Source organism: Vulpes vulpes, chromosome 14, assembly GCF_048418805.1.
Source record: "Vulpes vulpes isolate BD-2025 chromosome 14, VulVul3, whole genome shotgun sequence".
Lineage (NCBI taxonomy): Eukaryota > Metazoa > Chordata > Mammalia > Carnivora > Canidae > Vulpes > Vulpes vulpes.
Genome location: NC_132793.1, coordinates 1,584,506 through 1,608,402, shown reverse-complemented (window position 1 = coordinate 1,608,402; position 23,897 = coordinate 1,584,506). Strand labels below are relative to the sequence as shown.

The window sequence follows — 23,897 nt, the reverse complement described above, 5'->3', positions numbered from 1 at the left end:
CCCTAGGTAACGTGCCTCACCAACCTGAACCTCGGCTACCTGTCTGCAAGAGGGCAGCCGGGAGGGCAGGAGACTTGGCTCACTGTCCCACCCCCGGGCACCCTTTCAGGTTCCATCTTATCCTCTACCTCCTCCTACCATCTGTCCCCTGGTCCGTCACCTGCCCTCATACAGGTGATATTTCTTACTCCCCCCTCATTTCCGCCTGACTGAACCAAGTCACATTTCCTGAGACCTGGATATGGCAGGAGTCTCCTGAGGCTTTCCCTGCATGGCTCGCTCCTTTGACCTCCCTGCTCACTGATGGCGCTTTCAAAATACCCCCCATTCATGATAAAAACTCTCAGTAAGCCATGAAAAAAGGGCAACTCCCTCATCCTATGGATAAAGATGATCCACAAAAAACCTACAGCTCATATCCTACTTACCAGTAAGAAACTCAAAGCTTTCCTACTAAGATGAAAAACACGGCAAGGAGGTTTCTTTAGCTGCCAATCCTCCACATGGCACTGGGAGTTCTAGCTGGTGCCACACAGAGGACAAAGTAAAAGATGTACAGACCGGAAAGGAAAAAGCAAAACACTGCATTTGTTCATAAATCACAAGACCGTCCAGGTAGAAAACCCGAAAAAAATGACAAAAGAAATCCCTGCCACTAAACAACGGTTATAATGAAGTTGCAGGATACAAAGTTAGTTTACAAAGGCCAATCATTCTCCTACGCCAACAACGAATAGAATAGAATCTGAAATTAAAACACGTTGTCGGGCAGCCCGGGTGGCTCAGTGGTTGAGCACCGCCTGCAGCCCAGGGTCTGATCCTGGAGACCCGGGATCGAGTCCCGCGTCAGGCTCCCTGCATGGAGCCTGCTTCTCCCTCTGCCTGTGTCTCTGCCTCTCTCTCTCTCTCTCTGTGTCTCTCATGAATAAATAAATAAAATCTTTAAAAACAAACCAAAAAACACGTTGTCAAACTAACACCCAAAAAACACAAAATACTTAGATATAAACCTAACAAAATACATATTAAGATCTCTGTAAAGTCAACTAAAATCTCTGATGAATTGAATCACAGAACTAAATAAATAGGGATCTCTGGGTGGCTCAGCGGTCTGGCGCCTGCCTTAGGCCCAGGGCGTGATCCTGGGGTCCCGGGATTGAGTCCCACATCGGGCTCCCTGCGTGGAGCCTGCTTCTCCCTCCGCCTATGTCTCTGCCTCTCTCTGCCTCTCTCTGTGTGTCTCTCATGAATAAATAAATAAATCTCAAAAAAAAAAAAACTAAATAAATGGTCATGAATAGGACTCGATACTGTCAGGATGACAGTTCTTCCCAACTTGATCTATGGATTCATTTTCATCCCAGCCACACTCCCAGCAAGTTACTTCAGGGATACTGACAAAGAGATTCTAAGGCTCACATGGAGGGGGCGCCTGCGCGGCTCAGTCCATGAAGCGTCGGCCTTCGGCTCAGGTCAGGATCTCAGGGTCCTGGGATCGAGTCCCTCGTCGGGCTCCCTGCCCAGCAGTGAGTCTGCTTCTCCCTCTCTCTCTCTCCCCCTCCCCTTGCTCGTGCTCTATCAAATACATAAAATCTTAAAAAAAAAAAAAAAAAAAAGAGCAGAGCCCTGAAATAGGCCCCATGAATACAGTCAACTGATGTTTGACAAAGGAATGAAGGCAACACGACGGAGCAGAGACCGGCTCTTCCACAGTCGGTGCTGAGCCCCCCGGACGTCCACCTGCGGAAAAACAAATCTACACGCAGACCTACACCCTTCAGGGAAAATCCCTCCAAGTGGGTCACGGACTTAAATGTACGTGTAAACGATCAACTCCTCGGGGATAACCCAGGAAGCAACCCAGGTGACCCTGGGGATGGCGATGACCTTTTAGACACAACACCAAGTCAGGGTCCGTGAAAGAGGAAGCTGACAGGCTGGTGCGCGTGAGAATTAAAAACGTCTGCTCCCCGAAAGACAACACCATGAGAGTGAGAACACAAGCCACAGACCGGGAGAAAACGCTGGCCAGAGCACAGCTGAGGAAGGGCCGTCGTCCAAAACACAGAAGAGCTCCTAGCACGCGGCAACGAAAACACAAACAACCCGATTAAAAAAAGGGCCAAAGCCCTGACCGGGCCCTCACCACAGAGGACCTGCAGGCGAGCCCCTGAACTCACGCCCCTCGGCCTGTGTCACCAGGAAATGCCGACGACGACGAGCGAGACGCCCGCTCGCCCGTCAGAAGGGCCCAAGCCCACCGCGCCCACGACGCCAAGCACTGGCTGAGATATGGGCCGGCAGGCACTTTCATGGGGTGCTGGTGGGAATGAAAGATGGTACAGCCTCTTTGGCAGGTAGTTTGGTGTTTTGTTGCAAAACTAAACATATTCTTATCCTATGATCCAGAAATTGTTTCTTGGTATTTACCCAATCTATTTCTCATGAAAACTTATGTCCACACAAAGAGTTGCACACAGATGTTTACAGCAGCTTTATTCATAATTGCCAAAACTTGTAAGCAATCAAGATGCTCTTCAGTAAATGATGGATGATGCACTGAGGAAGGGGATCCCTGGGTGGCTGGGTGGTTGAGCATTTGCCTTTGGCTCAGGGCATGATCCTCGGGTCCTGGGATCAAGTCCCACATCAGGCTCCCTTCGAGGAGCCTGCTTCTCCCTCTGCCTGTGTCTCTGCCTCTCTCTCTCTCTCTCTCTCTCTCTATCTCTATCTCTATGTGTGTGTGTGTGTGTGTGTCTCATGAATAAATAAATAAAATCTTAAAAAAAATAATACACTGTGGCAGACCCAGAAAATGGAATGTTAATCAATGATAAAAAGGAATAACCTCTCAACAGTGAAATGGCAGGGCAGAGCCACAAATGTACATCACCAGGTGAAAGAAGCCAACGTGAAAGGCCACACACTGTGTAGGCCAACTATATGACACTCTGGAGAAGGAACAACGGCAGCAGGGTTCGGGGTCAGGAGGTGGGGGGTGAACAAGAGGAGCACAAAAGGTTTTAAGGGCAATGAGAATACTCGGTACAATACCGGTAACAGATATGTGTCTTTATGTATTTGTCCAAACCCATAGAACCTACATGCAGAGATGAACCTAATGCAAGGACCCTGGGTGATGATCAGATGTCAAGTGCTGGTTCACGGATCCTAACACATGTACCCTCTGCTGGGAGATGGACAGCGGGGAGGTTGCAAATGTGTGGGGGCCGGTCACATATTGAGAAATCTCTATTTTCCTCTTAATTTTGCTGTGAACTTTACTCCAAAAAATTAAGTTCTTTACAAAACAAAAACACATGATCCCTTTTAGTGGTACCTGGAGACTCCAGGGAAGTACCCCAAACCCCCTCAAAAAGTAGCCTGTGGGGGCATCTGGGTGGCTCAGTTGGTTCAGCTCAGGTCATGATCCTGGGGTCTTGGGATTGAGCCCATTGCAGGGGGGGGGGGGTGTCCCTGCTCAGCGGGGAGCCTGCTTCTACCTCTCTCTGCCAGCCACTCCTCCTGCTCGGGCACTGTCAAATAAATAAATCAAATCCCCCAAAAGTAGCAGCCCACGGATAGCTGGCTGGCCAGCAGAATTATCTATTGCCCACACCTCTTCCCCCACCAAGAGTCCACTAAGCCAAGAGTGAAGGAAGGGACCCCCAAAGGTCAGGGCAGGATATCCAAGCTCTAGGCAGAACTAATAGCCACAAGATCCTTTCCTAAAAAAGAGAGGACATTCTGGCATCAAGAAGTCCCCGTCTAGTCCCACCTGACCACCACGAGACAAGGGGTGCCAAGGTGGCACAACGGCTCTCCCTCCCTCCTCGGTGCCATGCTCCCACCGGCCAGGACCAGCAGACACTCCATAAAAGGCTCAACAAGACAGAGACCTCTGCACCTACTACATGCCCAGCACCGTCCTGGGCGCGAGGCGTCAGTGGAGCTCCCCTCTCAAGAAGCCACCCAGGAAGAGCACAAAAGGTAGGGCGCCCGGGACAGGGGAGGACACATGCCAACAAGCCACCCAGACACAAGAAAATGTTCCCGGCAAATCAAAAGGAATTTCAAAAAGAGAACAGGCAGGTAATTATTTTAGAAGGGAGCACACTGCCCTCCACTTGGAGGCACCGCAGCATCGTGGCGGGCAGCGCCTCCGCAGGGCCTGCTCTCCGGCCACTCCCGGCCAGGCCACGTGCGCATCAGGCTCCGGGCCGGGGGCCACGAGTTCGCCACCCGCGGTCCTCCAGGCGTGACTCGAGGGCGCTCAGGTGGACAGCAGCACCAAGGACGAAGCTGGGGCTGGCTCAGGGGCTGGGAGAGCTGTGTCCCCAGCCCCCACGTTGCCAGAACCAGCCACTTACAGGGCCGTGGGGCTCCGCTATCCCAGCCCGCCCCCACCCCCACGCGGAGCAGTGACCATCATCCCAGATAACAGTCTACACCTGACCCTCCAGCCCCGCAGGCCGACTGCACCCTGCAAACCACCTCTGCACAGCGACCCACTCTCCGGCCAGGGTGCACCTCTTCCAAGGGAACCCTACTTCTAGTTTGATGGAGGACACGGATTTCTCGTGATGACGTAGTGCTTCCGTGGCAGTCAGGCCACAGTGCACGCCGCCCCACATAAAGCCTGGGGACAGCCGCCTGCCTCCCTGCCGGTCCCAAGGAAGGACCACCGCCTCTCATGTCCCCTCCCTGCCCCCAGCAGGGCAAGCTCTTTCTCTCACCCCCCGGGGAGGCGAGGCTGGCCACTTCAGCCCCTTACCCTCCCTCACCCAAGAGGCTGGTCGCAGGAACTCGGTGACACAGCCCTCTCAGGACTCAGGGTCCCTCCACCCCAGCTCCTGCCCTCTCTGCCACCTTCTCTGAGGCCTAACCAGACACCCTGCAACTCACAGCAGCTGGGACCAGCCTCCCTGTCTGCAGCCTGCCGGCTGCCCTGTCCTGTGGCCCTGGGCCCTGGCCCCCCACTTTCTCCCTCTCTCAGCCTCTGGAGCAATTGCTGACTTGTCTGTAAATACATCTGGAGTAACCACGAGCCACAGGCAGCCACCAAGCACCTGAGTGAGCTGTTTGCAGGTGCAGCCATAGGAAACAGGATGCTCGTGGCTCAGGACGACATGCATAAGGAACGGCATGTCCACCTGGCAACACCTAGACACGAGGGGTTAAATAAGATACATTCTCACCACCGACTTCATCTTGTTGAACTTTCACGTTTCTTGTCCTTTTATTTTCTTTTTAATGTTTTTCTGGTTTTTAGTCCTTTTAAACATGCTACTAGAAACTTGAAAATCTATACGTGGCCTGCGTCACATTCCTCCTGGAGAACACGGGTCTAAAATCTCCAATCTTCAGGGAAAAAAGTCCAGAAACAACAAAAGAAACTGTCCTTACATTCCATTCACATGGCCCCATACCCCCTCTGAAACAAGTGTCTCTAAACGGTATCTGAACACCCCAAGATCACTTCCCCACCTTCCACTGAAGACTGGCCCACTGGGGGCCATACCCAAAGCAGCTCCTTCCTCATCTCCCTAACTGGCCACCAACACACAACAGGTGAAGACACCTCCTTGATACACGCCTGACCCCATGACCTGACAACCCTGGGGGCCCCCCAGGGGCTCCCCTGTGGGCTCTCCTGGGGGTTCCCCTGGAGGCTCCCCCTTGCCTCACCTGTTCTCCTCCCCAGCATCCTTTGCTAGCTCCTCCTCTGTTCCACCTCTAGGTGTCAGAATGTCCCAGAACAGGTCTCTGGCCTGTGTTCTTTTCTCCCTGGCTATACTGCACCTCCTCCAAACTTGGTGAGCACATACCCTCATGGTTTAAAATAACATCAATCTCTTTTCTTTTTCTTCTTTTTTTGTTTTTTTTTTTTTTTTTGAGATTTATTTATTTATTTATTTGTCTTGAAAAAAGAGAGAACATGCGCAAGGGAGTGCGCACGCATGCGGCCAGGGTGTGGGGAGGACAGAGGGAGAGAGAATGTGAAGCCGACTTTGTGCAGAATGGGGAGCCTGATGCAGAGCTCAATCTCACAACCCTGAGATCATGACCTGAGCTGAAACCAAGAATCGGATGCTCAACTGACTGTGTCGCCCAGGCCCACCGCCACCGCCTTCCCCCCGCAACTTTTTAAAGTAAGCTCTACACCCAGTGTGGGGCGTTAACGCGCTACCTGGAGATCAAGGGTCCCGTGCTCTTACAGTTGAGCCAGCCGGGTGCTCCTAAAATATCATGCCTGTTAGGGACCATCCCCCCCAACCCCCAACCCTGAACCCACTTCTGAATTTCAGACTCACATCTCAATTCCCCCCAGCCGCCCCCCTTGAATAGTTGGACAGCCCACACTACACATCTAGAACCAAGAGCCTGAGTCTTCATAAACAGACCCAGACCCAGATCTCAGAACCTCTCCCGCGTGTGGCCCTGTCGACAACAGCCTGCCAGCATCTTGCGAGCTGACCACTCCTCCCGAGGCAGGAGCCCTGGGCACAGCGTGAGGGCCCCACTCGCAAACGACACAAGAGGGGATGAAGAAGCCCTGGTGTCTCCGTGGAGCAAAATGCCACACAGCACAGGATGGAAGAACCGCTTAAAGCAAAGACCCCACAGCCCGGCACCCTTCCTACAAACTTAAAACTCAGATAAAAAACGCCTATTGAACGACGCTTAAGAAGAGGCCATGAGCAAGTTGCAAACAAAAAAACCATGGGGTCAGGACGACAGTGGCCACAGGCTAGGGGAGGTGGGGGCTGGACGGTCACGTGGGATGCTGGCAGGGCCCGGCCCTTCTGCAGGTGGTGCCTGCAGGTGCTCGTTAAGCTATTTAAATGACCACATGAAACAGCCCCTGCAGGGACCAAAGACTGTGACCAACCCAGTTCTACGCAACTAAGATCCAGAAACATATCCTATTCCCCACTAGTCTTCCATCTCAATTAATGGCCTTTCAAACTCATGGCGTGTCTACCAGGCGGACAGACCACAAACACCTCCAGACGACGCCCTGACTCACGCCACGGGCATCCCTGCCACGCGAGTGCCACACTGACGCGCAAGTTCACAGAACGCGGCACAAGCTGTGGCTCTCTGCCCGCAGGGGCTCCTGCCTCGCCAGCTGGGTGAGGCGGCCAAGAGCCCCCGCCCCGGACGGGCTCTGCACCGCCTGCCCCACCGCCAGGGCCTCCTGGGACAGGCCTCAGCGGGCCACGCACCTATCCCGAAGAAGCGCCTTGCTCTGCTGAGGAGCCACAAAGACCAGCGTCCCGAAGCAATGTGGGAGCCTGGGCCTGAATGATGAGCAGAAGCACCCAGAAAATAACATCCTTTGCAATGGGAAGAGCAGCTGTGACCCAGTGTGTGCCCCGGGAGCAGGTGGCGAGGCTGTGAACCCCCCGCGGTCAGGCCACCATCAGCCCAACGGAGGGCCTTATGCAGCTAACAGGTAGCACAACACCGTGGGGAGGTGGGGCATCCAAGGGACCGAGACCCTTGACGCTGCACTGGGCATCTACTGCTTGACAAGTTCTAACTAAAACACACACAATTACAAGAGAGAACACTCCAGGCGTCTACCCCTCAAAACAAGTGGTTGTTAATTATTATTTTAACAGTTTCGGGTCTCTCCAGGAAAAATAAAATATGCAGAGAAAGTCAAGGTCCCAACCCCAGGCTCATCCCACCACCCCAGGGAGTCAGAGTGCACCCTCTGGCGCCCTCCCACACTGGGACACACGCATGCTCACCACTCATGGACCCGAACGGTGTGCACCCTTTCACAGCCACAGCCATGGCTCATAGTACGCCTCATCCCCAAGCCACCTGCCACACACGGGGCACCTCTGCCGTCCAGCATGCCAACGCCAAGCAGAGAGAGGGCTCCCGCACGCCATTGCACGCTGTCACACACCACACGGCCACTCATATGACCGTGTCTCCACGAACCTAAGGCTGGCGGCCTCACAAAGGCCAGGCCAGCGGCCTTCCCACTTGGGGTACAACAATCTCCTAGAGGCCGGCAGCCCCACCCACTCCAGGACACTCTGCCAGGACCCTCACGGTCACCACGCCAGCCTCGTCCACAAGCATGGTCAGAGACCCACACGGAAGTACGTCTGGACGGTGAAACCCCCAACGCTGGGGGGTGGGGGAAGATGGGGCAGGCTCCACCATCCGTGATCACTATCCCAGAGAGCACCCAGTAAGGAGTGTCCAAACCTCCCAGCATGAAATGAAAGCCAGGGTTGGCCCCCTGAGCATCAGGCCCAGAGCGGCCAGGACCCTTGCCTGGACGCGCAGGGCTCCCAGTGGGCTCCAGTTGTGGGCTCCTGCGGCCCATCTGCGGGTGTTGACCGTGTCACTCTAGAGCTCTGGGAGACATTCTGAACAAAGTTTCTCAACTGTTTGACACGTAACGAGGTGGCACCAACCCTATCTAATCAGTCCAAAGCAGCAGAGAAAACTCTCAAGTGTCCAACACGGACTACAACAGACAGAGGCCTATCTTGAGCTGGACTCTCGTGTGAAACAGCCTGGCCCCTGTGCGTGCGCTGCCTCGAGCGGGCGGCAGTGCAGGAGACGCAGTGGGAAGGAGCAAAGGCTCCTCAGGGCCCCCGCCCTCTCAGTGAAACGGCTGACGGTCTTAGAAAAGCCACTCACCTCTGCGGGTCTCGGTGTCATCGGGACCACCTGGCCGTGGAGCCCTCCGGCACCCGAATCTGTCCATCGGCACACGGCAGGGAGCCCAGGGCAGCACACGCCTCGGCGAAGCCACCGGGGTGTCAGCTCAAGCCCCGCGTCAGAGGACAGGATGCCCATCCCAAGCCGTTGCCACACATAAAAAGGCCAAGAAGCCAGGAGATGTTTGCTGCCTTAATGACACACGCTCTGCTTTATAAAAAGCTCTTAAAACAAGAGCTGCCCTGTGTCCGCCTCCCTGGAGGGCTGGTAGCGCTCAGCGTCGCCCCTTCCCCGCAGCGGGCTCCCTGCTCTCGGCCACCTCCCTCCTCCCCGCCCCTCTCCCCTGGACAGAGCGGCCCAGGCGGTAGCCTTGCTGCTCTTCTAGGCAGAGACTCCCTTGGGGGCCTCACTCTCATGGCCAAAAGCTCCATCATACGCCATGTGACTCCCAAATTCAGACCTCCCGCGGCCATCCCCCCTCCCCGCCCCCGCCGGGCCCCGCCTCATACTCAGCTACCCCGCCTCATACCTGACACTTGCTCAGAGGTGGCATCACAAACTTCACGTTCCAGACAGGCACGCGGTCACCCGGCCCACTCCTCCTTCACTGCAGTACCCGGACTGGGTCACCCCAGAACTCTCAGTTCCCTACCGCCACACCCTGCTGCCCGCCCTGCCCCTCACCACCCACCCCTGCCATCCACGGGCCACAGACACAAAAGAGATCTCAAGACACAATTCAGGTTCTACTGGCGCCCTGCCTAAAACCCTCCAGCGGCTTCCCACAAAACCTGGGATAAAGTCAACCCCGTGGCACACCTGGATACAACGGCTCTGTGACCGAGCCCCACGCATGTCCCAGGGCCCACGCTCGGGCCTGTGCACCTGAGCTGCCGTCTCCTCTGCCTGGAACCTGGGTCCCGGCTGCGCACACAAACCCCCTTCTCATTGTCTTCGTGTCCAGGTGACAGCTCCATCCCAGCTGCTCAGAAAGGCGTCCCGGCCCAACCAGCAGTACCCTCGGTCACTCACTCTCTGTGCGCTGCTTATTCCTGCATCACATCCGCCACGATGACAAAATGTGCTCACAGTGACGTTGCCAACCGCCCATCCCCACCCCAACTCAAGCACCCCGAGAGCAGGGGCTCTGTTGGCCTCGGGACTCCTGGGCTGGACCCCAGCACCCACATCCGCCTTGCTCACTGGCTCAATGCACACCCTAAAACTAATGGGCCACAGTCTTGATCAACATCTGTGGAGAAAAGGAGTGACTCATTTAGTCAAAGAAATACACCTTAGAAGCAGATAAAACCTTCCAAGGAATCCTTCAGAATGGTATCGATTTCTAAAAAGTCCTATTTTGGCCATGGTTCTAAAAACCATGACGTGAAAGTGGAAATGGTTGAGCCTTCAAGAAGGCAATTTGTATCAAAGGCTTGAAACGCTCAACCCACCAGGCACACGCAGAGCTTCGCACAAAGACGCTCACCTGAGGGTCACTGACAACAGACGAGGGGCCGTGAGTCCCGGCAGCCCAGCACGGGGGCCTGCGGGGAAGCCTCGGCCTGCGGGGGCGGGGGGCGGCCCAACAGGGGCGCTTCAAAGACCACCAGGGGCGGGGCACTCGCCACACAGGCCGGGGCGGGTCGCACGCACGCGGGACCACGGGGATGGGACTGCGGACCAGTGGGAAGTCCCTCCGCACCAAACACAGGCTGGGAGGACGGGCGCCAGACGGAGCCCGGAGCCCGACTGCCCGGCTGCACAGGCAGGGGCCAGGAGTGACTTTCTCTCCTCCTTCGTGGTTCTCTTTCCTTCCCCAACTTCCCACAGTGAATAAAACTAATTTTAAATCAGAAGAAAAAAGGTGGGAAAAGAAGTCCCTTTCAAGTGACTAATAGTTCTCCAACACTTTGTAGCGCCACTAAAACATCAATCACCAGCGCCCTCCCCTTCTCCTCCCCTTCTCCTCCCCGACGTGGGGGCGCGGGCGACGCCGCTGCTCAGGCTCCCACACCACCAAACCCCACGCCAAGAAGGCCCGGCCCGTTACCTGCTGTTGTTGCACTAACCCGCGGCGTCTGTCTACGTAAATCCGATACGGATTATATTAAAAACCACCCCGACAAAGCTCCTGTGTGAAAGGCGTGACAATTCCTTGGAAAGCTCTCCTCACACACCGGCCCCGTGCACTTCAGCACAAAGGTTAAGAGTGGAAAGGCCGCCTTCCCTCCTCTTCCAGCCCTGATGGTAACACAAGACCGTCCACACGGTATGGCCACCCCACGTCCCCAGCACCTCCCTCCCTTCCTGAAGCCCTGGGTCCCACCAGCTGACCCCACCAGGCCTTTCGGTGCCCTCTGCGGAGCATCCAGGCCAACACCTGCCGCTCTGACCACAGGGCACAGGCCTGGCAGGCCGCACACAGCACCGAGGAGGAGGGCTCAGCTGTCCCGGCCCCTAGTGTCCCGCTCTGTCCGCTCGCCGTCCGCTCAGGCCGCTAGCCGCCCTGAACACGTCACTGCAGAGCTACAGAACCTCCTAGCTGCTTTGCTCCTCGGTTCTAAAATCTAACGTCCAATTCAATGCGGTCATAAAGAACTGTTTTAGGATTTCCCCAACCTCTGGAGCTGGAAAACGATTCAAAATATGCCCCTTGGGATGGGAGCTCCCCAATATCGCTGAGGATGTCCCACATTACCTGGCCACACCCTCCTCATGAGATTAATGGTCAAAGAAGCACTCTCGACCTCCCCCACCCCGGGCCACAGAGAAGAGGCAGAGAGGTCCCATTAGACTCCGGCTTCAGGCTGAAAGAAGGCCTGCAGAGCGGCCGAGGGGCTCTGAGCCTCCGGCCCCTCCACGCCCCTCCACGCCCCTCCACGCCAGGCTCGCCCGCCTGCACCCGGAAGGCCTCCATCCACCAGGCAGGCGGCCACAGAAGAAATCAAGACACGAAGGAGAGAGAACCCGCACGCTTGTCAAATTGGAGGGGGGGCAAATGTGGTCAATGTCGGCATCTCTGTGTTTTGAAGGTTTTTAATCTCTTAGCCTAGATGTTTAAGGACGTGTAAAAACAAAAAGTTGTCATCGAAAGTGTTCATGCCCCTCCCGTAGAAAACATAAGGTTCTCAATTTTGAAACATAACTTCACCTACCGCCTACACCTACTGCACAGGGTGTTAAGAAGCGTATATCGTGACCTTACAGCACAGGGGTCACGTGTTCATGATCTACAGTGCCCCCACCCACAGCCACCTCGGGCCCAGCTGGCAACAACTGTCCCTCGCCCACGGTGCCCGGCACCCGGGACAGAGGCTCCCGCTGCAAAACTCACCTCTCTCCCCTGGTTTTCCTCTCACAGGCCCGATGAAATAAAAGGCTGCCAAGCTCCAGCCTAAGAAGTCTAAGAGAAGAGCCCTAAAGAGTAACTGTTTCCCAGGACAACCAAGAAAACCTGAGACTCCTGCTTATCAGCACACGAGGAAGAGTAAAAGTGCTTCTGATTCTGAGAACTTTGCAAATTCCCCAAACCTAAGGCGAGTTTCTCCAGAGTCCTCTTAAATCTCTGCTTCAAGATTTTCAAAAACAGTTGTTAATTATGTCTTAATCAACTCACACATGACGAGCTATTTATAAAAAAGCTGTCTTCAAATGTATCATTTCAGATGAGGAAAGCTCACATCTATGTACTGAAACGGGCCGAAGCATACCCGGAACAGCCTCTATTTTGATTTCGCGGGAACAGATGCGGGTGCCCCTGCTGCTCTGCCCCGCTGGGCTGAGCCGCTTCATTCCCAGGGCAGGGTCCAAACTGGGTCGGTCCCGTTCTGATCCAACGCTGCTGCCGGACGGGACCCGGTACCCACTAGTCAGCAACTCTGAGCAGGGGTAAGGGCAACTTCCGCAGCACAAGTGAGAGCCCGGGCACTTGCCCACCACGGCCCAGGGGCAACAGAACAATCCTGGGGGCCGCGCCCCTCGGCCCCTCGGTTCACGCTGTTCCTCCACGGCCCAGGTAGCAAAGATGCCCCTTTCCTAACCACTTCCTGGCAAATGTGCGTCCACCCCACACCACACCCCTCACGTGGCAAACATAAAGGACTTGGAAAGTCCTCGACTTTTCAAACTCCAGCGATTCTGCCGTACGCACACAGCACACGCTGCTCAAGTACGGAAAGCAGCAAGAGAGAACAGATACCCCAGGCGGGTCGAAGGGACCCCTTCCCCCGTTACTGCCCAAAGATAAGAAGCACCAGCTCCAAAAGACACCCACGTATGCCTAAAACACCATCCCCACCCCACCCCCCAGCCACCAAGACGGCTTTGTCCACCCTTAAGATGATGGGGACAGTCACGGGCAAAGCCCAGACAGGGTGTGAGGAGGAACGGCCTCCCCTCCAGGCCAGCAACGCAGAAGCAAGCGCTCAGGGAAGCTAGCTCTGTCCTGCGCTACGCAGGGCTGTCCGGTGCTGGTCGTGTACCGCTCCCAGAGAGTTCTTTTTCTTTTCCTTACAAACGTCACTTACCGAAGCACATCAAAAGGAAAACTCTAAGGCCTGTGGCCCAAAGCGAGCCCATACCCAGGCACACTCCCTCTGCAGGCAGCTGCGCCCGCTGCCCCCATGGCTGTGGGACACGTCCCCCACATCTACGACGTGCCTGTGACAGCGCTGGCAACGTTCTCACTCACGGAACCAGAGTCAGCCACCGCACCAGACTCCCCAGTGGCCCAGAACATGTCCAAGTTTGGTGCAGTTTTGATTGAGAATCGAGCAGTCTTTAGACTTCACTGCATCTACAGCAACATGACGCTTGAAAACCAGCGAAAAATGGAACGTGACTGGGATGGTACGTGCACAATAAACGCTACGTGATAGCACTGTGTCCCGTTCATCCCCGTCAGTTCTACAGTGCTCCATGAAATGGTCAACCCTGCTTCCTAGCAGGCCAACTGAGGCTCAAAGAAAAAAGCCCAGAGCACCCTCGAGTAACAAAATCTAAACTTCTAAACACGTCCCTCCTGCCACAGCACCAGCTGCCAAAGCCGGCCCGTAACTTCAATGCCAGGCTCCCCACGTCCTACTGCCCGGCTTGGGGCCAGCCCTCCTGGAACCAGACCTGACCCAAACAGTATAGTCAGCCACCACTGGGCTGTTCCTTTCCCCACCGACAGATACCCGCACTCACCACAGGTGGGAATCAGCGCCCCGGCCACCCGTCCTTACGAGCAAGGGTACTAGCTAGCATCGAGAGTATTCACCTTAAGGAAGGAGCAAGCCCATGCTCCCAGGCCGAAGCGTCGACGGTAGGAACGGTGCTCTGTCCTGGAATGAGAACCTACACTGTGGCCAGACCTCAGAGTGATAGGAGGACAAACTCACGTACGCTGCAGAAGATTGCTCATCTGCCAGGGCAAAAGATCACCTTAAGAAATGAGCATCTGTAATGAAGCATCTCTCTGAAAAGATCTCTTAAAACCATTTAGGCACATGCTAATTTGGGTGTCATATCACTTTTTTCTTCTTTCAACTATAATCATAATATTACTTCGATGTTACGACTTCCAAGCTGTATGACACTGGCGCTTTCCAGAGTTCTTGGGACAGCTGCCTTTGCAGGAAAAACCCCTTATCCATTTTTGTCATTCCCACGACAGATAAAATTTAGACTCTGGTACCTTCAAACAAGCAAATTAACTATAGTAACAAACACTTCTTTACAAAACCGTCCTGACAGAGCACATCAAGACGGATTTTGGTAAAACCAAAGTCCACAGAGGCTCACAGCGCGCAGTGAGAGTGGAGCATGAAGGCCCAGGGCTGGCTTTAGGCCCTGGGGAGACCTCGGTCCTTCCTCTGCCCAACCTGGAGCCCCGGCCTGCAGGAAGGCCAGGTCCTGAGGGGCAAGACTCTTTCACACACTCCAGCTGCCAGCAGTCCGTGAGCTCACTTGACACCTGTGTGCAGCCTGGAAAACCCTGCCCGCCCCTAATCCCCTCCTCCCAAGTGTTTGCATCTCTGAGTTGTAACAAGAATGAGCTGTTAGCCAAGCATAGTTATTTTTACAAGTCACTTCCACCTCCTCTTTATACGTCGTCGTATGATGAAAGACTGCAATGAAGAGAGGACATTGACTAGTAGAATTTAGTATTTCCTGACCAATTATATAACTAGAATATTCACAATCTGTCGTCTCAGTTTACAGAATCATACTATTTAAAAGAAAGAACTTTGTTCCCGGGTAATAATTTTAACCATTGGTTTTTTTTTTTGCTTTTGCTGTTACAGAAGTGAGGTGATGTGAGAGAAATCAAGAGTTCCCAATTGGCGGGGGTCGGAGGGTGGGGGGCAATGGAGACATGGATATAATCTTTCCTATTCTAGAGGACATCTGTTGCCCAAATGTCAACACGGGCGGCTCTGTGCTCTTAAATACGGGGGGCTTAACGCAAACACTCGTGACAACTCTTGCAAAGAGTCAGCAGTTTACAGCTTTTTTCAAGCGGCCGTCTACTAGTCACACAAAGACATCTCTAACGGTGACATTAGAACAGAAGATAAAAGTGAGTCCAGGGTCAACATGACAAAGATGGCAGAGCTTCCTCCCCGTGCCCCCCCACCCCAGCAGAAATAAGGAGGGAGCTTCACTGGAGCCAAGGCTCAGACCAGGGATCCCGCCAGCCCCAAACTGCCACACCTACAGGCCCAGCCAGCCAGGCCAAGCGCCTGCCCTGCCGCACCGACTGCTGAGGAGCTCACACCAGGTTTAAATAACCAAAGTACAGCACAGGGAATGGTCTTTGCTCGGAGTCAGGCAAGTGCTGAACCGTGTGGGACCACCCGAAAGGCGCTTCCGTAGACAGGTAAGGAGTGTCCTGACACCACGACCTGACGTGCCACAACCACGAATTCCCTCCTCTAAAGGTCACTAGAGATCAGCCGTATTGGCCGCCGAACAGTCAGAATACACATAAGGAGCAAAACAGACGCTTCAATCAACAGCACCACGACTTCAAAAAGGAAACCAAGTGTGTCGTAGGGAGCATCTCAGCCCCTCTCCAGCGTCACCTTTCTCCCTAAGAGCGAGGCAAACCCCCCCCAGCCCCAAAATGCGGGTGGGGGCTGCAAGCTCTCCCTACTCCTGCCCATATAAAAACACCCCCGTCAGCTTTGGCCCCAGTCCGGTGCGCACAGGCTCTGACAAGGAAACCTCTCCTTCTTAAGATGCTGAAATTCTGTCAAGGTGACCAACGGCTCTCTCCAGAGCGCACACGGGGACAGGGGAGGTGCTGTTTCTACTACTCCTGCCACGGCGGCGGCCGCTCCACCAGCACATGTTACTACACGGCAAGGGAGGAGCTCTCCAGAAGCTCAGCACTGGCAGTCCACGCAGGCGAGGTGCAGAGGATGCAAGAGAAACAGGGGCGCCTCCACCGCTAAACTTTCTCTCTGCCTGGGAATCCCCAAACAAAGCAGCATGACCCGGGATGCTGGGGAGGCCCTTCCGTGGTCAGGCCTGAGGGACCCTCACCAACGGCCCAGGCGACGCAGGACACGCGCGGGTGAGGACCCCACAGCTCCGTGTCAGCCGGCGTTGTCTGTACCCCTGAGAGACCCGCTGCTGTCGCTGGATGGTACTAACCGAGACAACCGGGCACCCTTTAACCAGCACACTACACTGCGGGCCACTGTGGCCACAGGAAGTGCACAGCACAGCGCAGAGGCAAGGACGTGGACCAGGAAGGGTGTGTGCCCGAGGATCCCTCCAGGGCTCACCTGGGATCCCTGCCATCCTGGGGTTAGCAGGGAAGCGGAAGCTTTCCATGCAGGCTTGCCCAGCCACGAGGAAGGAGTGTCACTACTGTGCCCGACCTCACGGATGGGGGGGGTGCCCAACCCTCCATCCCAGCCCAGGATAACAGAGCAGCAGCAGCAGCAGCAGCAGAGTTCAGTGAGGACACAGGCCAGACACAAGTGCTCCCCAGAAGCAGGAGGGGAAGCACCAAGTGCAGGGGCCGCATGGACCGGCTCCATCACCCCTCGGCCTCCGCCGCGGGGGGGGGGGGGGGGGAAGGGGGCGGGGCGGGCAGGGGCACACGCGGCCGCGGTGGGAGCCCAGAAACTTTGCAACGCAAGGAGCGAGCACACGTGAAGCGCGGCCCCAGGACAGGGACCCCCGCTGCCCCGGCGCCCCGGGCGCGCGCACACGCGGACACACGCGGACACGCGCGCACACGGGCACGCACAGGCACACGCACACGCACTGTCCGTCCCCGAGGGCAGCAGCCCGGCTGGTGGGCCCGGGCCCGCGCACCCCCGTGACCCCTGCGCCCCGCCAGCCCCGCAGCTCCCGGCCTCCCGCCCGGCGCGGCCACTCACCTGGGGGCAGCTGGAAGTTCTGGATGTTGGTCGGGTTCTGGGGCGGCTGCGGCAGGCGGGGGGCGAGGACCGTGGGCGTCAGCGTGGCCCGGATCCCGCCGCTGGTGGCCGAGGGCGTCCTGGGCAGGCTCTGGGGCGCCGCGCCGGCCGAGCCCTTGGGCAGCCCGCCGGGGGCGCCGGGGGTGCCGGGGGCGCCGGGGGCGCCGGGGGTGCCGGGGGTGCCGGGGGCCGGCGGCGGCAGTCCGGCGGCGGCGGGCAGCGCCCCTTGCATAGTTGGCCCGAGGATCATGCCGGCCCCCGCGCCGGCCGGGCAGCTGGTCGCCAGGGCCTGCGGCGGCGCGGGCGCCGGCTGCACCGCCGTCTTGGGCGAGTCGGCCTTGGCCACCTGCGCGGGCGCGGCGGCGGCGGCGGCGGCGGCGGCGGGCCCGGGCTGACTGTTGGCGGCGGGCGGCGGGGCGGGCGCGGGCGCGGGGGCCGGGGCGGGCGCGGGGGCCGGGGCCGGGGCGGGGGCGGGCGCGGGCGCGGGGGCCGGGGCCGGGGCCGGGGCCGGGGCGGGCGCGAGGGCGAGGGCGGGCGCGGGCGCGGCGCTGCCCCCGTTCTGCGCGGCCGCCGGGGCCGGGGCCGGGGCCGGGGCCGGGGCCGGGGCCGGGGCTGCGGCCGGGGGGCCGGGCGGCCGGGCCAGGCTGGCGGCGGCGGGCGGCGGCGGCGGCGGCGGGGCGGCGGCGGCGCCGGCGGGGGCGGCGGCGGCCGCGGCGGGGGGCGCGGGGGGCGCGGGCGGCGAGGGGGCGCGGGGCGCGGGCGCGGCGGGGGCGCCGAGGAAGGGCGGCGTCTGGATGACAGTGGCGGCGGCGGCGGCGGCGTTGGGCTTGGGCGGCGGCGCGGGCGCGGGCCCGTTGTGGAGCAGGCTGACAGCAGGTGCGGCGGCGGCGGCGCGGAGCGAGGTCCCCAGCGCGGCGCTCCCATTCAAAGTTTGCGCGGCTCCGGGGCCGCCGGGCGGGCCGTTGCGGGCGGCGGGCTGGGCGGCGGGCTGGGCGGCGGGCGCGGCCCCGGGCGCGCAGGCCCCGGCCCCGGCCCCGGCCCCGGCCCCGGCCCCGGGCCCGGGCCCCGCGCCGGCCTCGAGCGCGCTCAGCTTGGCGGCGGGCCCTGCGGGGACAAGCGGGGCGGCGCGGTGAGGACGCGGGCCCGGCCGGCGCCCGCCCGCGCTCAGGCCGCGCCGCGCTCTACCTGCGGGGGGCGGCTCCGGCGCCGCTGCGGGCGCGCCCTCGGCCGGCACGGCCGCTCCGGCTCCGACATGGTTCCCGAGCGCGCCGGCGGCCGCGGTCCGCGCCTCGGGCGCGCGGGGCGCCAGGTGGTGGTGGTGGGCCGCGCTGGCCGCCAGCTGCGACTCGAGCGAGCCCACCAGGTCGCTCACCACTTTCTCGTCCACCTCGCTGTTGAAGAAGACCTCGTCCAGCAGATCCGAGCCCGCCGCCATCTTTCCTCCTCGGCCCGCCGCCGCCGCCGCTCGCCGGCGCTGGGCGGGGAGGAGGCTCCGCGCGGGCGGGCGGGCGGGCGGGCGGGCGGGCGCGGGCGGGGGGCGGCGCGCGCCTGCGGGGCGGGGGCGGCGGCCGGGCGGGCGGGGGGCGGCCGGCTGGGGGGGGAGGGCGGCGGCGGCGCAGTGCGCAGGCGCGGCGGCACGCCCGCCCCCGCCCGCCGCCCGGCGCGCTCCCATTGGCCGCGGCGCCCCCCGCCCGGCCGCCCGGCGCCTCGCGATTGGCCGCGGCGCGCGCTTAAAAGGCGCGGCCAATGGCTGCGAGCGGCAGAGGCCGGGGCGCGGGCGGGCGGCCTGGGCGCGGGGGGCGAGCGGGGGGCCCCGGGCCGGCGGGCGGGCGGGCGCGGCGGCCGGGCGGGCCGGGGTCGCGGCCGGGGCCGGGCGGGGCGCGGGGGGCGCGGCGGGGGCCCGCTGGGGGGCAGCCCCGGGGCTCGGTCTTTGTCTGCGCTCGCTCCAAAATGGCTGCGGCCGGAGCTGACGGGAGCGCCGGGCGGGCGGGCGGGCGGGCGAGGGAGGGACGCCGCGCTCCGAGGCCCCTCCGCGCCGCCGCCGCCATGGCGGGGCCGGGGAGGGCGAGCCGGCGGCGGAGGGCGGCGCGCCCCGGGTCCCCGTGCGTGCAGCGGCGGCGGCGGCGGCTGCGGCCCGAGCGTCCCCGGCGGCGCCTGCCTCGGGCGGCCCGGCCCCGCGCGGGGCCCATAAATCACGGGGGGGCGGACAGGCCCGCGGCGCGGCAGCCGGGTCGGAGCGGCCCGCGGGGACGGCCTCTGCTCTTCCTGTTTCCTCTGCTCCCGCCGACCTGCAGCGTGACCCAGAGGCCGCAGGACGGGTCAGGTACGGTCCCCTGCGGGCGCGGTGCGCGGACGGGCGGGGGAGGGGAGGGGATGGGGGAGGGGCGGGGGAGGGGGATGCGGGAGGGGGCGGGGGCCGGGACCCACCGAGCTCTCCGCGGGCGGGGCTGCTGCTCAGCCGAGCAGAAACGGGGAATTACGTGTAAAATCAGAGTCTGTAAACCTTGACGACTAATTGGACGCTTTGAAGGAGACCACGTTCAAGCATCTGCAGGCTGCCTCCCGGCCCCCCCGCGTGACGTCGGTCGTGGCCCCGCGATGTCTGCACCCTCGGAGCGCCCGGGCTGGAGTGCGGATGGGAAGTGGGCCCAGGGTCGGTCCCCACTGCCGGGTCGCCCCCTCCACGCGGAGGCATCCCCAAAGGGAGCTCGGCGGTGCCACCTCGGGGCGCCCCCCACGCACCGCACCCGTGGGTGCATGCCGCCTCCACTCCTGCCTGCACCAGGCCTGCTCCCACCTGGGTGCCGACCTCGCCCCAGGGTGCTGCGGGCAGCGTCCAGTCCAGCAGGAGGTCTGCACCCCCTGCCACCTCACCCCAGGGAGGAGGGGAGCTGCCCACCTTGAGAGGGAAAGGGAACAGGGCAGCCCTGGGGCTCCTGCCCTCCTCCTGAGGGGGAACCCCCCCTCCCGCTGCCGACCTGCGCACGTTGCTCACTCACCCTGAGGACTTGGGGAATTTGCTTGAATATCTGTGTGGCTTTACCTGTGGCCACAAAGAGTCATGATTTCTGCAGCTGGAAAGAGACCTCCCACCTCACATAAAGGAAAAAGGGACAATGAAAATGAGTGTAGCTATAAAGACCAGGTTTTTGTTTTTGTTTTTAAAAATTTATTTGTGATAGACATAGAGGCAGAGACAGGAGGAGGGAGAAGCAGGTTCCATGCCAGGAGCCTGACTCGGGACTCGATCCCGGGACTCCAGGATCGTGCCCTGGGCCAACGACAGGCGCTAAACCACTGAGCCACCCAGGGATCCCCAAGACCAGGTTTAAACATCAGAACACATTTGCTGTGACAACGGCAGGAACCCAAAATGCAGTCCTGCTGCCTGCCAAGCCAAAAATGTGCAAAACCATGGGTGGAAGGAAAGGCAACTCCCCAGGCCAGCAGTCATGCAGGCCTTAGTTTATTAAACAGTATATGGTCTTTTCAATAAAAAAGAGAAAGCATCACTCACTTAAATATAAAAACAAACATAACCAAAACCACACTTTTCGTGTTGCTCCAGGTATGTGCAAGATAGGCAGTGTCCAATGTGTTATCTAAGCTTTTGTTGTCCACCTCAAATACTACATAATAAAACAAACAAACAAAGACCTGCAGCTAGCTGGCAGCTGGTGGCCTGGGCCTGGCTGCCAGAGTCCCATCTGACAGGTGACTTCCCCACCCAAGCTGACAGTGCTCCTCAGCATGTCGGACCTAGCAGAGGATGCCCGCCATCAAGAATGGGTGCACATCCCACGGTCAAGCTCGTGAACACATAACTGATCTGTAGATGCAGGCCCATTCGTGTCTTAGGGTCATTAACATTATAAACAGCAATTTACAGAGAAACGAGAAATTAATTCTCTCACAGCTCTAGAAGCCGCTTCTGTTGGCCCCGGGGGTCCTGGGCTTGCCCCACATCCCTTCAGTCTGTGCCTCTATGGTCACATGGCTTCTCTATGGCCTTTCATCTTTTGAGGACACCAGTCATTGGATGTAGGGCCCACCTACTTCAAAATGGTTTCGTTTCAAAAAAGGATTTCATCTCAACACAATTAACTGTGCAAAGACACCATTTCCTAACAGTGTCACACACTGAGGTTCTGGGTCGATGTGAATTTTGGGGAGACACCAACCCAATACAACATATGACCAGTTTGTCCACTTATGGAGACAAGACGCACAGATAAATCAGAAGGCAGCCGTCTGCCTCATCAGCCCCTCTGCCCCAGAACAGTAGCCTGAGGCCTGAGTCTGGAGTGGAACCCACCAGTCAAGGCTGCCCCTTCCGCTGCTGCCTGGGAAACAAGGTGCAGTGGCTGAAATCTGTGGCCACCAGTGAGAAGCAAACTGGTGCACTGAGCTCTCCACGTGGGCCAAGCCCATGTGGCAGGTGAGGTCCAAGCTTCGGAAGGTTGTCAGCAGCCCAGGGTCTCTCACGTTGGAGACAGAAACCCGGGACTCGGACCCTAACGCTGACAGACGCAGGCAGCCTCCTGTCAGGCTGCCAGCACTGACCAAGCCCTCGGTACGCCAACCAGGTGTCCGCTCCTAAGTTAGGGTCGGAGGCAGGCCTGCCTCCTCCGAGACTGACCCAGATCCGCTGGATGCGGGCTGTCTGCAAACTCGAATGACTCATTTACAACAGTTTCTTGGCTGACTCCCACAAATAGCTAACTACGGCTATCACGGATGGCTTCTACTGGTTTAGCTCAGAGAGGAGCTGACTGCAAAGTTCAGGTGGGAACTCTGAGAGGTCAGCCTTCCTGTGGCATCTCCCTCGACACCCGAAAGTGCAAGCAAGAAACAGCCTTCCTCTCAGAGGGCCTGATGGCGTCCTGAGTCCCCCTTACTCCGAGGGGCGCGAGGCTGCCAAGCTCCATCTCTAGGCATCACGCCCATCAGACGGTTTTCTTCAGGTAGAATCGCTTATTGCTTTGGTTGATTTCTAACAGAATTTGCCCCTCGCTCAGCTTAAATGTCCAGTTTAAAAAGCCCAAGCCTCAATCCCTGAAATCCTACCTTCTCGAAACCTTAGCTTCGTTGCAGGTGCTGTGGGAGATGCACCAAACCATACATCTTGTCATTAGAAACGCTTATTTCATTAGCATTAATTGTTTGGACAAGATCCATAAAGCTAGGATTTTAGGCACTGACCCTAATGCTAGGTAGGATGGAAAAAAAAAAAAAAACAATAACATTTACAAAAGCATCAAACAACCAAATACCTCAAAATAAAACAGAGCACAAGACCAATGGACAGAAAGTTGTAAAACCCAATTGAGAGAAATTTTAGGAAAAATAAGTAAGTAGAAGGATACATGGAGTTTAAGAATTGGAAGGCTCATTATCGTAAAACTGTCATTTCTTCCCAAAATGATCTACAGATTTTATACAAAGCAGGTTTTAAGATCCCAGTAGGGTTTGTCCACAGAAATTGAAGGCTGGGCTTCCGTTCCCAGCACAGTAGAGTAGCCTCCTGGTGAACTAGCCTTCCCCCAGCACTATGAACCGTGCACGAAATACAGAAGACCACTTACTGGAGTCATCAGCGTGCGCACGGGCAGGCAGACGCTGCAGAAGTGAGCTGCGCCTTTCACTGCTTCCGGCCTAAGGGCAGGCTGCGGTCTGTACCACCCGGGGTAGATACGACTTGGGAGTCCTGTCCTGAGGAGCTGGGAGACCGAGCTGGGCAGCGACAGCCTCTGGGAAGTACCGGGGCATCCCAGAGGTGAGGGAATGAGAGAAGGGGAGGCCCAAATTCTGTTTATAAACTGCGCCTAAATTTCCAGGTGACACTGGAGCACAGGCATGTGGCAGACTGCAAGCAACTAGGCTAGGAATAAGAGAACCAAGATGAGGGACACCTGGGGGGCTCAGCAGTTGAGCACCTGCATTCAGACTAGGGCGTGATCCCGGGGTCCCGGGATCGAGTTCTGCATCGGGCTCCCTGCGTGGAGCCTGCTTCTCCCTCTGCCTATGTCTGTGCCTCCTCTCTCTCTCTGTGTCTCTCAAGAATAAATAAAATCTTTTAAAAAAAATCAATAAATAAAATAAAAATAAAATAAAAATAAAAAAATAAAATCTTTAAAAAAAAAAAAATGAAGTCTAACACGAGATCAGAGCTGCTATCCATGGGACAGCCTGGGTTTGTAGCCTGAGCCCGGCCAAGTCTTAGCCTGACACCAACAAACATGAAATAACAAGACCAGCTCTGGAGATATGTGTGTATGAGTCCAAAGTCCACAGAAAATAGCACTCGACCCGTCCAGGAGACAATTCAAAATTAATATTGATATAAAAAGAAAAGGAGAGTGTTAGCCATTCTCAAACAAAAACAGGTAAGTAATAGAGATTGATCTCTGATGTGACCCAGGTAATACTATTAGCAAACAAGGATTTAAAAGTAACTATTTTAACTATAATCACTGATGGAAAGGAAAATATGTTTTCAATGAGTGAAAAGATTTTTTGAAAACCACAACAGAGGGAATCCCTGGGTGGGTCAGCAGTTTGGCGCCTGCTTTCCGCCTGGGGGTTGATCCTGGAGTCCCGGGATCAAGTCCCACGTCGGGCTCCCTGCATGGAGCCTGCTTCTCCCTCTGCCTGTGTCTCTGCCTCTCTGTGTGTCTCTCATGAATAAATAAGTAAAATCTTTAAAAAAAAAAAAAAAAAAGAAAAGAAAACTAGAACTAGAAACAATATTTAAAAAGTGGAAATTCTACAACTGAAAATTAA

At 57.8% G+C, this 23,897-nt stretch overlaps 1 protein-coding gene across 1 annotated transcript in view; it reads right to left on the bottom strand.

The window, feature by feature from the left end:
- Positions 1-18,629, bottom strand: part of TAF4 (TATA-box binding protein associated factor 4) — a 66,976-nt gene extending 48,347 nt beyond the window's left edge. The window contains exons 1-2 of the mRNA XM_072735455.1: positions 17,661-18,629; positions 17,076-17,564 (exon numbers count right to left, since the gene is read on the bottom strand). Of these exons, the coding sequence (XP_072591556.1) occupies positions 17,076-17,564; positions 17,661-18,549 (1,378 nt within the window). The 5' untranslated portion in view covers positions 18,550-18,629. The remainder of the gene's footprint in view (positions 1-17,075; positions 17,565-17,660) is intronic.
- Positions 18,630-23,897: the final 5,268 nt, after the last annotated feature.